Source organism: Herpailurus yagouaroundi, unplaced genomic scaffold (genome assembly GCF_014898765.1).
Source record: "Herpailurus yagouaroundi ecotype Mexico unplaced genomic scaffold, PumYag 139, whole genome shotgun sequence".
Classification (NCBI taxonomy): domain Eukaryota; kingdom Metazoa; phylum Chordata; class Mammalia; order Carnivora; family Felidae; genus Herpailurus; species Herpailurus yagouaroundi.
Window position 1 is genome coordinate 48,723,783 of NW_024412394.1, and position 15,487 is coordinate 48,739,269.

Consider the following 15,487-nt stretch of genomic DNA (forward strand, 5'->3'; position numbering starts at 1 on the left):
GTACATTTGGTAGGGTATCTGCCCACTGTCTCCTGAACACACCTCAGCTTTCCTTCTGCCATGTTACCATCCCCACTCTCCCTTTCTACCAGTTGAAATTATATCTACCCATTGCTCAGAATTTACCACAAATAGCATTTATTCCTCAAATTCTATGATCTCTCTCTCTCCTTTGAAACACATCCACTGCTGGGGTGCCTGGGTGGCTTGGTCGGTTAAGCGTCCAACTTCGGCTCAGGTCATGATCTCACACTCCATGGGTTCTAGCCCCGCATCGGGCTCTGTGCTGACAGCTCAGAGACTGGAGCCCGTTTCAGATTCTGTGTCTCCCTCTCTCTCTGCCCCTCCCCTGTTCATGCTCTGTCTCTCTCTGTCTCAAAAATAAATAAATGTTAAAAAAAAAATTGAAACACATCCACTGCAATGTAAACTTCTTAATCACTGAAAGGTGTTTCCCATTTATTTCTGTATCTGCCATCACCCATTCCCCCACCCAGGCACAAGCCCCTGAGGACAAGTGCATAATAAATGTTGGTTCTGTGGTGTCAAAGAAGTATGTCCAATCACCAGCTTTTGTATAATACCTATTTCATTTATCCAACATGCATATTTTTTCACAATTTAATATTGGCAAAATCAGGACTCATTATCACTAGCATGCTGTAATTTAATTCATAGCATTTTTTTCTTTCTTGGTGGTACATAAAATACGGGTGCATCTTACATCAATGGTGCCTTAGAGTCAGTGAAATAAAGTATCATTCAAGCATCCCTGATAACAATCATGTTTACTGCTGTCTTCCTGCCTCTAGAGTGAATCATTCCATGTCCTCAACATTTCCTTAGTTCCTGTTTTCTACTCCTACTATGGTCTCTTCTTTTTTTTTGTTAATGTTTATTTACTTTTGAGAGAGAGAGAGACAGAGCACAAGCGGGGAGGGGCAGTGAGAGGGGGAGACACAGAATCCAAAGCAGGCTCCAGGCTCCAAGCTTGCAGCACAGAGCCTGACGCTGGGCTCGAACTTGTGAACCAGGAGATCATGACCTGAGCCAAAGTCAGATGTTTAATCAACTGAGTCACCCAGACACCCCTCCTATTGTCTCTTCTTTACCTCCTTTTAATTCTCTACTTTTCTTAAGTAGAGTCAGACTGTGTTACACTGCAGTAAGGCAGTGTTAAATACAGTGGTGTCATTATATTATGATTCTACATGATAAAATGCTATTTATGATTGTAAACATCATACTATTAACTATTAACTCCAGTTAAATATGTAAGCTAGTTAAAATACATCTTTATTTTTTTGAGTGTGAACAGGCTACCATGTTATATGAGCCTCAATTTATGAAGACAACATAGAAGCAGAGCAGTATTGGAATTAAATAAGACAACTACAGCAATCTATTTAATGACAACATAATTATTCTTTGAGTAGCACTGTGGCCTACCAGAATCTACAGAGACTAAAAATTTCTAAACAAGTCCAGATGCCCTGTATCATCCCACAATCCTTGTTTTTCATAGTTTCATCTTTTATCTGTCCATGAGGCTAGGAAACCCAGTGGTTCTGGGCCAGACAACTCCAGGGAGGGGGCGCTGTCCTTGTTGGCACTGGCATGGGGGAAGCCTGCCATGACCCTAGTGTTGTGGAAAGTGCTGGTCTTTCACCTCCTCTTCCCATAGCCTAGGACCCAGCAAAAACAGATGACTTGTCCCACAAACCTTACACTGTGCAGCCCTAGACTTTCCTGCCGCTCTCATGCCCCTGCTCAGGCTGACCCCTTCATCCACAGCAGCACTATCTAACAGGACTTTCTGTGATTGCGGAAACATTCTCTAGGTCTGCACTATCCACGTGCGGCAATTGAGAAGAGCACTTGGAAAATGTGCCTAGTGCAGTGGCAAGAACCGTACTTTTAATTTAACTTAAATTTAAATAGCTACATGGCTAGTGGCTACCATATTGGACGGCACAGATCCAGTACGTACTTTTCTACATGTGCGATGTGCGTCTAGCATGTTCATCTCCAAATCTCCAACCTTCAAGGGGCAGCTCAGGGGTGTTTTGTCCATGAGATCCAGTGTTCCCAGTAGAAATCATTCTCTCCTTCCTCTGCACTCCCTCCCATTACACTTTGAACCACTACTGTAGCACTTAACACTTTTTAACTTGTAGATATTTGTGTACACTGTCCTCTATATATGTATACCCTCTCTGACAGCTGCAACTAACACTTGTTCTTAATTTGAACATCCCAGTGCAAGGCATGTTTAAAATGTTCGTTGCATGAATCTATAATAGCAACCCAACGATCAGCATTAACAATAAGTAATTTACAAAGATTGCTGTGCAGTAAAGGATTAGCCTTGACAAAAGAAAGGGTTTGGGTCAGCCTCAGCTCCTTGGAGGTAATTTCTAAGCCCTTGGGATATACTGCCCAATAGGAGAGTCTTTACCTTGGAGCCTTGGGTCAAGGCAGATAGTCTATACTAACAGTGTGATTTATGATGGAGGCCTAAGGATAAGAGTTGTCAGCTCAACCTCTGAAAAGGTTCGAGACTAAGGTCAGCCAGGTGGGCAGTTAGCTGTATCTACATTGGCCAGCCCCTAATAAAAACTCTGCACACCTTGATGGACTTGGGTACATTTTCTTGGTTGGCAATACTTGGTACATATTGTCAAACATCATTGCTGAGAGAAATAAGCACTAACTGCATGATTTCACTGACAGAGAATAGTTAAAAATTGTGCCTGGTCTCTCCTGCTCCCTGCCCTAAATGCTGCTTTCCTTCACTGATTTTAATCTGTATCCTTTTGCCACATCCAAGCATAACTGTGAGTATAATGGTTCCTCTGAGTTCTGAAAGTCCTTCCAGTGAATTATTAAACCTGAGAGTGGTCTTGGGAACCTCCCAAACTCGCAGTTGCCCAAGGTAATCTATGCCATATTATTGCCTGGAGGCTGTCCTGTTGAGAGTTTAACTCCTCAAATCCCAGTCCTGATCACACAGCCTCTGGACTGGTAGGCTTGGTGGCCAGAGATGGTGAGTCTGGGTCTCAACAGGGACAGTGGAGTGGCGAAGCAAAGGGGTGTCTGGGACCAGGATCACACAGGAATGGGTATGGAAACAGAGGAAATGGGTGGGTAACTGACGAAAGGAAGGACCAGAGAAGCGGAGATGCATAGGGCAACTGTATGGCGGTTGTGGTGCGGGAGAAGTGAGCAGATCAGGGATGTACGGGCCCTTGACTTGAAACTTCAGGAGGCTCTGGTACCTACCTGTGCTCTAATCTTCAGGAACTAAAAAGCTCTGCCCCTGGAAGTCAGGAGCTGCAAAGCAGACTCCACAGGCCAGAGCTCACTTGATTTAAGGCAGGGTTATACTCTCTTCCTGTACCATTTGTATACTTGTGACCAAAGGACTAGATGCTCAGACCCTGAGCAGGAAGGTAGAAGGGGCAGCAGGTAGGGGACAGAGCAGAACAACTTCTTTTATTAAGCAAGAAATCTGAGCTGGGCATTCCCTCCCTACTCCCTAGATCAGCCCTCTGATTCCAAGTGCTGTGATTTAAAGAAAAGGCCCCCTTCTCAAAATCATATCCTTTATATTTCCATAAATACTGCTAATTAGAGGTTCACTTGAGTTAACTAGAAAACTCTTAAAATAGGATTAAGAGGAATGGTCATTCACAACTTACTATAGCTTCAATAAATCATATTGCTTTCCTAATTTGAGCTTAGCCACATTAGAGGAAAGTCAATTCCTTGTGGAAAGGAGAAATCATTCCAGGGTGCAGGGGCAGTTCTGCCCACCCTTGGGGTGGGGGCAGGGGTGGACACAGGAATTGTTGAGGTCATCTGTCTGCTGGGGGAGAAGCCCAGTAAGGGAGGTAGGATGGCATGTGGAACACATTTCCACAGCAGACTCATGGCTCCTTCCTCTCCAAGACCAAGTTCTGTTATCACCCATTCTCAAATCCCTGGCCTTCTCCCCAATACTATACTTGCCCTGAATGGAGATTCCAAGAAAGAAGTATTAAGCTGGCCTTAGGAGGGCCTCACAGGAGACAGAAAGTGCTTTTCTAGACAGACATAGAAGTAAAAGCACCAGCAAACAGAACAGATCCATGGGCTAAGTGGGGGCTGGGAGAAAAAGAAGGGCAGAAGTACCCTCTGCCATATGTAGAATGACTGCAAGCTTAGAGAAGTTCTCTGAGAAAAGAGACTTCTATTCGTTTTCACAGTACCTGGCACAAGGTGGGGGCTCAATATTTAACAAATGATTGAATGGATTGCAAAATCCTGTGAGTTGCCAGACTCACACAGGTCAAATCATTTCCAATCAGGGATCTGAGCTTTTTTTTTTTTTTTCCTTCCTAGGTAGGCACTTAATCTAGTTGTACGGGTTTACATATTTTTTAATTCCTATTTTGAATCCTATTTCCTGTCTCTTATCCATAAAGCCCCTAAGCTTGCCCTTTATTCTTCCTTGTCCCTTCACAACTGAATCCTGGGCTTCCTTAGGGTATCAGAATATCTAGGAGGCATTTGAGTCATTTTTATAGGGGGGGGGGGGCCTCTTGTGCTCTTGTTTACACACAAGAACAGAAGAAGACAGTCCCAATGAGGCATGAAATAGGACACAGAACACACCATTAATGAGGAGCAAACCCATGAGGTCAGGGAAAGGGCTCCTGGGCTCCTCTGAGAGGGGGTACTGCCATCGTGGTCCAGGATCTGGTGGTCCAGGGACAGCTGCTCCGTCTGGTGAGGGAAGAGTGGTCAGCAGGTCCATGTGCAGACGGCTGGCCAGGCCCCATAGATGTCTATGTCCTTTCCCAAGCATAGTCTCAGGGCTTCTAGGAAAACACTGACCAATAAATTAAGTTGAAAAATATGTAGGAGGCAGGAAATATCAACCTGGAGTACTTGTCAATGGCATGGGTGTTCTGGAAGATGCGAAGACCCATCTGGCCCTTCAGAAGCCCCTTCTTCCTAGAGGAGTTGGATTCATTGCTCACAGCCAGATGGACCACTATTTTGTCTTGTCTTTCTTCTTCTGTCAGAATATGGCTTCGTGGGTACCCAGCCAGGCTGTTGGCCTCAGACTCAGTGTAGCTTCCATCCAGCATCATGGTTCTTGAGGGAAGCATTCCACACGTGCAGGGGAACTGCAGGCAGCAAACACAAGAGAGGTGGCAGGCATGTTTAGACCCTGTGGAGGTGCAGAGGAGGTGGCCTGGGCCGAGAGCAAAGCCCTCTGGCTACTCAGAACCACAGAAAGGCAGAACTAGAAGGATCTCCAGAGATCACTCAGTCCAATGACTCTCCGCCCTGGCTGCATATTAGAATCATCCAGGAGCTCTTTAAAATGGCCACACCCAGGCTCCACTCTAAATGAATTAATTCGAAGCTCCCCAGGTGATTCTACTGTGCAGCCGGGGTCCAGAATCACTGATTGAGTTCACATGCTCTCAACTGCAGAGAGGCCAAGACCCAGAGAGGCTATATAGTTCTCCTGAAATTACATAGCTAGAGTCAGAGTCAAAACTTTAAACCTGCACATTCTCATTCCAGTTGTGGGTCTCCACCTCTTTGTGCATGAATCAAAAGATGACTAGGTAGGAGAGTGTCTTTATTCTAAAGCATAAAAGGTTATGGTGCCTTCAATGCATTTTTATTATTTTATTTTATTTTTTAAGTAGGTTCCATGCCCAGTGTGGGGCTTGACTTCACAACCTTCAGATGGAGAGTCACATGCTCTACCAACTCAGCCCATTAGACGCCCCTGCAATGCCTTTTTTAAGGAAGGAAATGGTTTCACTTCTTTCCAAAATTTGAGTCAGTAAAGAGTGGGCTTCTAGCTGGCACCATTCAATAATTCATGAGCCCATATTTGTCAGGTGAAGGCTTGTTATTTTTTTCAACAGCTCTATATGGGAAAGTTCATTTGACTATAAATCAAAAATGTTTAAATATAATCCAAAATCATTTGACAATGACCGATGAGCAGATTATTGAAAATCTGAGTGCATACCACTCAAATGCTAAAGTAGAAAAGGTTTGAATAGAATTTTAAAAATAAATTCTTAAACAATTTAGCCTATTTGGAGGCAGTGTAGAAATATTTAACACGTATGATGTGGGCATTGAAAGACTATTTTTGAAAAGGTAACACATCCTCTTTTCCTAAAATTTAAAAGTCCCTTATGTTAAGGAGCTATTAGCCACCTAGATGTGCATAAATGTGGGATTTTCATATCCCCTGATCTTTATACCTTTTAGGAGAATGCCCATTTCGATTGGCGCGATGATGAGCAATGATTTGGTTAACAAGTTGACATTTTATTTCTTACTGCGATTAATGAGACTCTGAATACGAAAGGAATTGACTTTCCCTCCCTGTGCCAAAGGCCTATGCACATTGCCCGAATTCCTCATTTCCACTGTATCTCATGCTACGGGTTAATATACTGCAGTGCAGTGTATATAGCATAGTATTTCCAGTGAGTCTAAAGGCTAAAGGTGTATGTGGCTGAATTTTCACTGGGTGAGAGCGCAGATAAACACAGGAATGTTCAACTCTAGAACTCTCCTTGTCTGGTCATAGGACATGGAGGCACCTTCCCTAAACATGTTCAATAGTAACAGTGACACTTTAGATACTATACTATACTAGATACTCTAGAACCCCACAGCTTCAAAATAATTTTTATATACATTACTTCATGAGATCTTTACAATAACCCTGGGAGGAAGGCGAGGTGAGGGTTCAGCTATACCATTTTTACAGATGAGGAAACGGAAGCCCAGTATAAGTAGCAGAGTTGGACCTAAGGATCCAAGTCTTCCTGTTCCTAGTCTTGATCCAAAGACTTTCTGCTGTCTGGGATCCTTTGTGGTAGAAGCTAGAACCTACTCTAAAATAGATCTCCCTCCTTTTGCATAAACATCACCCTTTTCTACACACAACCCTCCTTCCTGCCATTCTCATCCAACCAGTAGCTTGAGCTAGGACAGGAAGTGAATGAAACTTGTCTCGCCTTTTCCCGGAGCTTCCGCTCCTTCCGCTCCTGCACCGTGGTCAGGTAGTTGACAGCTGCATACTCCAGCACCGAGAGGAACACGAACACAAAGCTGACCCAGAGGTAGATGTCCACCGCCTTGATGTAGGACACGCGGGGCATGGAGGCGTTCACGCCCGTGATGATGGTGGACATGGTCAGCACGGTGGTGATACCTGCAACATCCAGCTCTAGTTCAGCCGCCAACAAGGGTACAGAACTGCTCCCACAGTCCACTGAGTCACCGTGTTATATTCTCCATCTCTTAAATCTAACGAGAAACCCCCGGGGCATGGAAACATCCATGCTGAGGATCTGCCCCACAGGCAGCAGGCAGGCCCCCTCCTGGCCAGCTCACTGCTGGTCCTCTTTCATTCTACGCCCCTTGGGGGACTGGGTCTCTGCGATATGGCTGACCGCATCAGCAGGGCTTCACGGAGGACCCATCCAGATGTGGAATTTGAAACAGTGAGTAAAGGACACCACTAAAGGAAACTTCCCACACCACAAGGAATGGCCTCATTCTCTCTCTGGGCCATGTTAAGTCTCTGAAGACTGTGGAAATTCCCGGAAGCCTGCATGCTAGTTTCTTGCTCCCTGTGCCTTGCAGGTTAAACCCTCACATTTCTGGGAGCCCAGCCTGATTTTGTCCAGATTGACAACGATGAGCTGTTACGGTTCACTCTGGAATTTAGGGTCTGCAAGGACTAAAACCACAACTCCAGGGCATACAGCCCTTTCCTTCCCCCCAAGTCTCCTGATACAGGCCCTGCTTTCAAACTCTCACTCTATGCAAACAAGGCCAGCAAACAAAATTCTTGTATTTACAAAATAAGTTTTTGGCATTTGCAGAATTGTCTTATTCATCGACGTAGTGAGCTCTAAGACTGCTGGTAGTGGACATCTATTCCCCAGACAAGCTTTTTCCTTCTGAAATGACTCGAGCAAAGCTGATGCAGTTGTAGCTCCCTGTGGTTTTCATAAAATAGTCTAGAAAGCTGAGAGCAGTGTGGGAACAGTGAGGGCAAGGAGCAGGAGGAAAGTCTGCTCCTTTTGGCTCTGGCAGCCAATCAGTTAAGAACTCTGAATAATGATTTTACTTTTTCTTTCTTTTAAAAAAAATTTTTTTTTTTTTTACTGTCTATCTTTATTTTTGAGACACAGAGAGAGAGAGCATGGGTGGGGGAGAGGCAGAGAGAGAGGGAGACACAGAATCGGAAGCAGCTCCAGGCTCTGAGCTGTCAGAGCCCGACGCAGAGCTTGAACTCGTCACCTGCGAGATATTGACCGGAGCTGAAGTCGGATGCTCAACCGACTGAACCACCCAGGCGCCCCTACTTTTTCTTTTTATAGTGATCAGTTATGAAAAAATAACCACCCTATCACACCTTATTACATGCTTTTACCCAGTGAAACTCTGGCGGGCACAGCTCTGCGGTCGATCCAGAAGGACACCCAGGACAGCATGACCATCAGGGTGGCAGGGAAATAGGTTTGGAGCAAGAAGAAGAAGATGTGGCGTCGCAACGTGAAGTTAATGTATAGACGGTTGTACCAGCCTGGGGGACACAGGAGGAAGCGCGTGAGGTTCAGTGAGAGAGGCAAAAACAAACTCCTTCCCTGGGTTCCCCCATATTGCTCTCATCTCCAGCAGAAAGTTCAAAGTGAATGATCATTGACTTAATAGAATATATCCCCTTTCTAAAATCAAAGCCCTCCCTCCTATAAACACATTTATTTATTCAATGTTACCTAATTTCTCTCCACAGCACTTTGGGAAAAGGTAGAAAGAGAGATCTATGTTTAGCTGCTTGTTGGGTATTTGTTATTTGCAAACCAGGACCATATTTCCTGAGGACTCACAACTCAGGAACCTAAGACAGGGGGACTGGTTCTATTTTATTGATTCCAATACCAGAGAGGCAGGAGCCCGCAGAGCTGGGATCTTATCACTATTCCCTTTGTTGTAGATTATCAGCTGAGCCAACCTCCACATACATCACAAGATGAGTGGTTGTAAACAAGGACTAAAATGGTAAGGCTTCAAATGATCCACAAAATCGATACCCAATCACTGGGACCACAGATGGTGGCAAGGACAGTATAAATGTATAAAGTGGACTGAAACTGTGTGCACACACCTACCCCACTCCCATCTCAGCCCAGCCTGGGATGCTGACTCAGTAGCTTGCAAGAGGGCCCAGAAATCTGTTTGTCAAGCACACTGCCCTGATGGTTTGGATGCAGGAGGACCTCAGGCTGCACCCAGAAAAATGCTGCTGAGGAAGGGGACAAAGCCCAACTGGCTGGCATGGAAAGTTAGTACTGAGTCAGGGAAAGGAAGGGGTGGATCAATAGGGAAAGGCTGGAACAATAGGATGGGTCCATTAGAAGCTTGGCACATGGTTTACTGTGTAAGTTCCTGGGTTATTTCAATGAGGTAGGTGCTTTCAGTGGAGTGGATAAATAGAAAGTAATCTTCAACTATGACAGAAACTCCCAATCCTTTATTCATACCACAGCGCTTACCCAGTCATGTCAGATTTTCCACACTTAAATTGGCACCCATGAAGCAAATCACATTGTTCCTTAGGTTTGCACAGGGTTTTTCTGGAAAGGCTGAGAGTTGCCCTCATTTTGCTAAGGACTATTCCACTATCCTTTCCTTGGAAGAAAATCAGGGAGAGTTGCCTTGGAAACACTAGGAAGAAACCAGGATCCTTAAAAATGTATACTCTGGGGGTGCTTGGGTGGCTCAGTCCTTTGGGCTCCCAACTCCAGATCTCAGTTCAGGCCATGATCCCAGGGTTCTAGGATCAAATCCCATGTTGGGCTCCATGCTGAGCGTGGAGTCTGCTTAAGATTCTCTCTCTCTCTCTCTCTCTCTCTCTCTCTCTCTCTCTCCCCCTCTTTCCTCTTTCCCCCACTCATGCTCTCTCTGTCTTTCTAAAATAAAGAAATAAAAGGGAGCATGGGTGGTTCAGTCTGTTGAGTGTCTGACTCTTGATTTTGGCTCAGGTCATGATCTCATCGTTTGTGGGATGGAACCCTACATCAGGCCATACGCTGACAGCACAGATCCTGCTTGGGATTCTCTGTCTCCTTCTCTCTCTGCCTCTCCCCTACTTGTGCATGAGGGTGCGTGCATGCACACGCTCTGTCCCTCAATAAAAAAAGAAAAAATATTTTTAAAAAACAGTGGCACATAATAAAAAGTTATGTAAGACATTCTTAAAATTGGTCTTAGAAAGAGAGTTGGTTTGAACTTACCAAGAAGATATGAGAAGAGAAAATTCTGTGGACATACATATCGACAGAAAAGGGAAGAAAGGGATGAGGACAAGCACTGTGGGCATAAAGTGAAGAAAGCTTGAGCTGTCTAAACACTAACACAACCTTGACTGAGGCTCGAACTTTCTCCACGTTTGATGTTGGGGACAGAGGGGTGTGTGGGGGGCAGATGAACAGGGAGATGGTGGCCATGTGGGGGCAGAAAGTAGAACAAAAGCTTTCCACAGAAGAGCCTGGGCTTCCCAATACACCAAGAGTCATTAAGTGAGAAGACCTCTAGGGTCCTGTAGCTACCACAGGGCTATCGTGGGTTGAATTGGGATATGTCCAAGTCCTAACTCCCACTATGCGAGCTTATTTAGAAATAGAGTCTTTGGGGGCGCCTGGGTGGCGCAGTCAGTTAAGCGTCCGACTTCAGCCAGGTCACGATCTTGCAGTCCGTGAGTTCGAGCCCCGCGTCAGGCTCTGGGCTGATGGCTCAGAGCCTGGAGCCTGTTTCCGATTCTGTGTCTCCCTCTCTCTCTGCCCCTCCCTTGTTCATGCTCTGTCTCTCTCTGTCCCAAAAATAAATAAAAACGTTGAAAAAAAAAATTAAAAAAAAAAAAAAGAAATAGAGTCTTTGTACATGGAATCAAGATGAGACGAGGTCATACTGGATTAGGGTGGGCCATAATCCAACAACTGGTGTCCTCAGAGAAGAGGGAAGTGTGGACAGGGAGACCCAGAAACAGCAGCATGTGAAGACACAGAGAGGGACGCAGGGAGAATGCCATATGATAACAGAAGCCGACATCAGAGGAATGCAGCACCCACCAGAAACTAGTAAGAGGCAAGGAAAGGTTCCTCCCCTAGAGCCTAAGGGAGGTGCATGGCCTGCAGACTTCTGGCCTCCAGAACTGTGGCAAATACCTTCCAGTTGTTTCAGGCACCCAGACCATGGTACTTTATTATGACAGCCCTCTGAAAACTACCACAAGAGCTCACAGTGAGATTAGAAAGGGACTGACAAGTGCATCCTCTCAACACTTCAGACACAGCCCAGGGTCCAGGATGAGTTACACCAAACATTAAAAATAAATCTATAGATTGAAATATAAGTAATAAATACATTTCCTCGGAAAGCTATCATCTGTAGCATTAAGTCAAATAAACTAGATTACCGAACAGCATGTAAAGCATGACCCCACAACTGTGCAATTACATAATTAAAGCAGGATGTTTGCAAGGGTGTGTTCCACTTCGTTAGGAGTGGTTGCCTCTGGCCATGAGAGACATGACAGCAACTTTTTAAAACTCTGCTTTTAAGTGCTGCTAATGTTTGGTAGAACTATGCGTTATTTAATAATGCAAATTCATTTTCATTAGAAAGGGAAAAGTTTAAGGTTGGAGAATTCTCATGTATTTTCTTCCACATCTGAATTAGACCAGGGCAAACATTAGCTACCAGTGCTGCTGTAGAAGGCCAGTCTGGAAGTGGTGTGAAATTTCTGAATCAGAAACTGAGACAGGGAGATCTTCTCATCTGTTTTCAGGGATTCATCCCCATTCTTCCAATACAGCATCAGATCTTCATCTGTATATGCATCTTTGGGGAGAGGAAAATAAGTTAATTTGACTCCTTTGATTCTGACGCAGGCTGAAACAACAGGGAAATCCTACACCAGCTTCGGTGAGAACAGGTCTTAACACTGGCAGGCAGTATGTGGTCTCACGTTACTAAAATGGCACAAGGATTGGACAGGGGAAGAGGCAAAGATCTGTCATTAAGAATATGGATACTTACAGCTTTCCAGCTCCAAAGAACAGGTCTGGGAGTCCAGGGGAAAGTGGCTGAAGTCCATGTTGCACATGGCAGTGACTGTAATCCTAGGCAACCCAAAAGAGCATATTGGCTCATGCAGTGAGTTATTGGCATGACCAAGAGCAGCTGCCTCCTCATGTCTACTTCAGCAGTTTGGAAATCCCAGTATCTAAGTTGCAGGACCCTAACTTTTAGAGTTCTGTCCTTCCATAAGACATGGCCCAGGTCCCGGCTACTGAGGGTGTTGGCCGTCAGTGGCCCACATCTGCACCCTTCTCTGGGCATTGCCCTCAGCCAGCGGGCTGCCTCCCTCAAGGATGCCTGGGTGGTTATGCCCTCCCCCCACCCTCCACCACCCCAAGGCTATTAGCATTGAATTCTGGTGAAGCATACAAGCAGGCCAAGAAGATGTGGAATAAGCCTGTGTAACACTCATTAGTCCACAAGGCAATCTGCAATAGCACTCAATAAACAGTAGCTATTGTTACCTTTTTTTTTAATGTTTATTTATTTTTGAGAGAGAGAGAGAGAGAGAGAGAGAGAGAGAGTGAGCAGGAGCAGGGGAGAGGCAGAGAGAGAGAGGGAGACACAAAATCAGAAGCAGGCTCCAGGCTCTCAGCTGTCAGCACAGAGCCCGACACGGGGCCGGAACTCATGGACTGTGAGATCATGACCTGACCCTGTCTGACCCATAACTGATTGAGCCACCCAGGCACCCCTATTGTTACCTTTTTTAATCTTTATTACCAACAAACTAGAATCATAGGCTCTCAGGGGTGGAAGGTATCTAGAAGGGCATTGATTCCCCAAACTCATTCGAGCCTAACTAGTCTCCTAGCCTGAGTTTAAGATCCCAGATGACGGGAAGTCGCTGGCTACTAGGGTGATCATTTCATCTTTAGAAAGTTCTAACAGGCGTCAGGAGACTTGGACCATCTGTATAGCCCACAGGCCCAACCACAGCGATAAACTCTTCAGGGCCAAAGAGACTGATCATACATAGTAGAATGGCATTAGACAAAGAAACAGTGACCCCATGGGCATTTACCTCATGCTGTACAGCACGTGCCCATCTGGAAACACTCTCAGCATGATGTTGTCAGTGGTGGTGTCATGGGTGAATGACCTTTTGGAATGAACAAAGAAGACATCGGGGACCCAGATCTTCTTTACCAGCCGGCCATCAAAGGTCATGCTCTTGTTGTTGGTGCTGGGAAAAGCCAGCCTCTCATCCTTCCAGTAATGCCGCAGGTACAGGGTCATGGTGAAGTCCTATGGAAGCCCAAGATGACACCAAACAGAAATGCTTAGAAAGCTTCCTTTCTTTTTTTTTTTTTTAACATTTATTTATTGTTGAGAGAAGAAGCAGACAGAGCATGAGCAGGGGAGGGGGAGAGAGAGAAGGAGACATAGACTCTGAAGCAGGCTTCAGGCTCTGAGCTGTCAGTACAGATCCTGACACGGGGCTTGAACCCATGAATCGTGAGATCATTACCTGAGCCGAAGTTGGACACTCAACCGACTGAGCCACCCAGGCGCCCCAGAAACCTTCCTTTCTTACAGCCAACTCATCATCAACCAATGTAACAGACACCTCAGACTCAGCTTCCAGAGTTGGAGGTGACAGTTCTGCAGCCCTGTAGGACAGTGGCCGCAACAATGGTGCTGCTAGGAAATGGTAGGAAAGAGAATGGTTCATAGTGCATCATGAGGTTGGAGCCCAGGAAATTGAGCAGCCTATCCTTCAGGCTTTGCAAATGAAACCCGCAGCTGTAAGGCAGACAGCCTGGCATGGGGGCCAGCAGGGCGGGATTTCCCCAAAGTCCTTCTCTCTCTCACCTCGACTTGTGCACACAGGGCTCCTTACCTATTGGCTAAGCATTCAGTTTCAAGTTAGCACACACTTGGAGAAACCTGTACAGTCAATGATAGAAACCGTTTAAGAGAGTTTCTATCATTGGTCTTGTAGAATCTTTGAAGGCAGAAGTGTGTCCTGCCCACCATTGAATCCCTAAGCCCTAACTCAGTGCCTGGCAGGGCACAGAGTAGGCGCTCAATAGATATTTGCGGGATGGAAAAATGGGGGGCATAGGAATGAATGGATGAAGGGTTGGACAGCTGCATATCTGCTATAATTTCATCCTCAAAGCTCATTCTGCCAAACAGTGTCTCCTTGCCTGCATAGTTGATGCCTAGACCAAGACTCTGACCCTTCTGCCGCAGCCAGAAGATGTGAGTGCTAAGTTATAAGTGCAAATAAGTAAATAAGTGCCCTCCAACACCCTCTTCTGGGAGCAAGGATGGAAAGACACCTAGTGGTGGTGGTCTCAGAGCATTAGTGCCCACAAACTTCTACTTTACCAGCACACCTACACATCTTCTGGCTGTCCTGCAGCACACCTATACATCTTAGGCTGGAAGGGAGCACCCTACCTGCCCATTCCTCTACTCCCACCTCTTCCTCCTTTTGTGCTGCACTGTTTTAGTTTATGTTTGTAAACCTGTTTCTTCTGCCTCAGGGGCCTTTTTCCTGCTCTTGCTCTGGCGCTCCCCTCACTGTCTACTTCTTACCCCTCAAGTCTTAGCTGAAACGAGGCTTCTCCAAAGAGCCCTCCCTTACCACCTGGCCTCGGTGGACCCTGCCAAGGAATGCATAGGGGAGCGATGCTCAAGGCAGGCACTGGAGAGCAGAAACTGCAGAATTTCTGTCCGAAAATGTCCACCTCCCGTGCTCCTCCACGTGTGGTTCATCTCACCAGTCACATCACTTGAGGAGTGTGTTCAAAATATAACGTGCTGGGTCCCACTCCCAGAAACTCTCGTTCAGGAAGTCCAGGGTGGGGTCCAGGAATGTGCACTTAACCAACTCCCCAAGTTACTTTTACCCATCAAGTTGAGAATCTCTGCTCTAGGCTTCAGTGCACTTGAGCCAACTGAGTGAGTCCCCGTTTTATTTCCTGCGGCCCCTGCTCCACCAACCAGGGGACAGCCTGCACCCATGCAGCCCCACCAGCCACGGGTGCTCACAGAACCTTAACCCCAGGACTCCGCACCAGAGGCTGCCCCACCAAGGGCCCTGAGTACCATGTCCACTTCCGAGATGCTATCCAGGCTCTCCACCTGCACGTCCACACCCACCGGGATAGCAGGGCCTGCAGAAGAGCAAAGACATCTGGTGAAGGTACATTTCTATCTACGACTGGGTCACCAACCCCAACCCCCTTCCTGGGGGTAGCCTGACTGGAGAAGGGGTGAGGCAGTGGCTCGAATTCTATGAGGGTTTTTTTCTTGCTACTTCCTGACATGTTGGGTGCCTCAGCTTTCTTCC

General features: G+C 46.1%; 1 protein-coding gene across 3 annotated transcripts in view; it reads right to left on the reverse strand.

Annotated features, from left to right (window-relative positions):
• Positions 1–1,275: 1,275 nt before the first annotated feature.
• GABRR2 (gamma-aminobutyric acid type A receptor subunit rho2) overlaps positions 1,276–15,487 on the reverse strand; it is a 44,692-nt gene continuing 30,480 nt past the window's right edge. For 2 of the 3 annotated variants that reach the window (XM_040474154.1, XM_040474156.1), the window contains 7 exons: positions 15,244–15,311; positions 13,208–13,431; positions 12,142–12,224; positions 11,803–11,943; positions 8,474–8,626; positions 7,047–7,243; positions 1,276–5,174 (listed from right to left, as the gene is read on the reverse strand). In XM_040474154.1, the coding sequence (XP_040330088.1) occupies positions 4,863–5,174; positions 7,047–7,243; positions 8,474–8,626; positions 11,803–11,943; positions 12,142–12,224; positions 13,208–13,431; positions 15,244–15,311 (1,178 nt within the window). In that variant the 3' untranslated portion in view covers positions 1,276–4,862. Of the gene's footprint in view, positions 5,175–7,046; positions 7,244–8,473; positions 8,627–11,802; positions 11,944–12,141; positions 12,225–13,207; positions 13,432–15,212; positions 15,312–15,487 lie in introns of all 3 variants that reach the window. The other variant, XM_040474155.1, reaches the window with a different exon arrangement.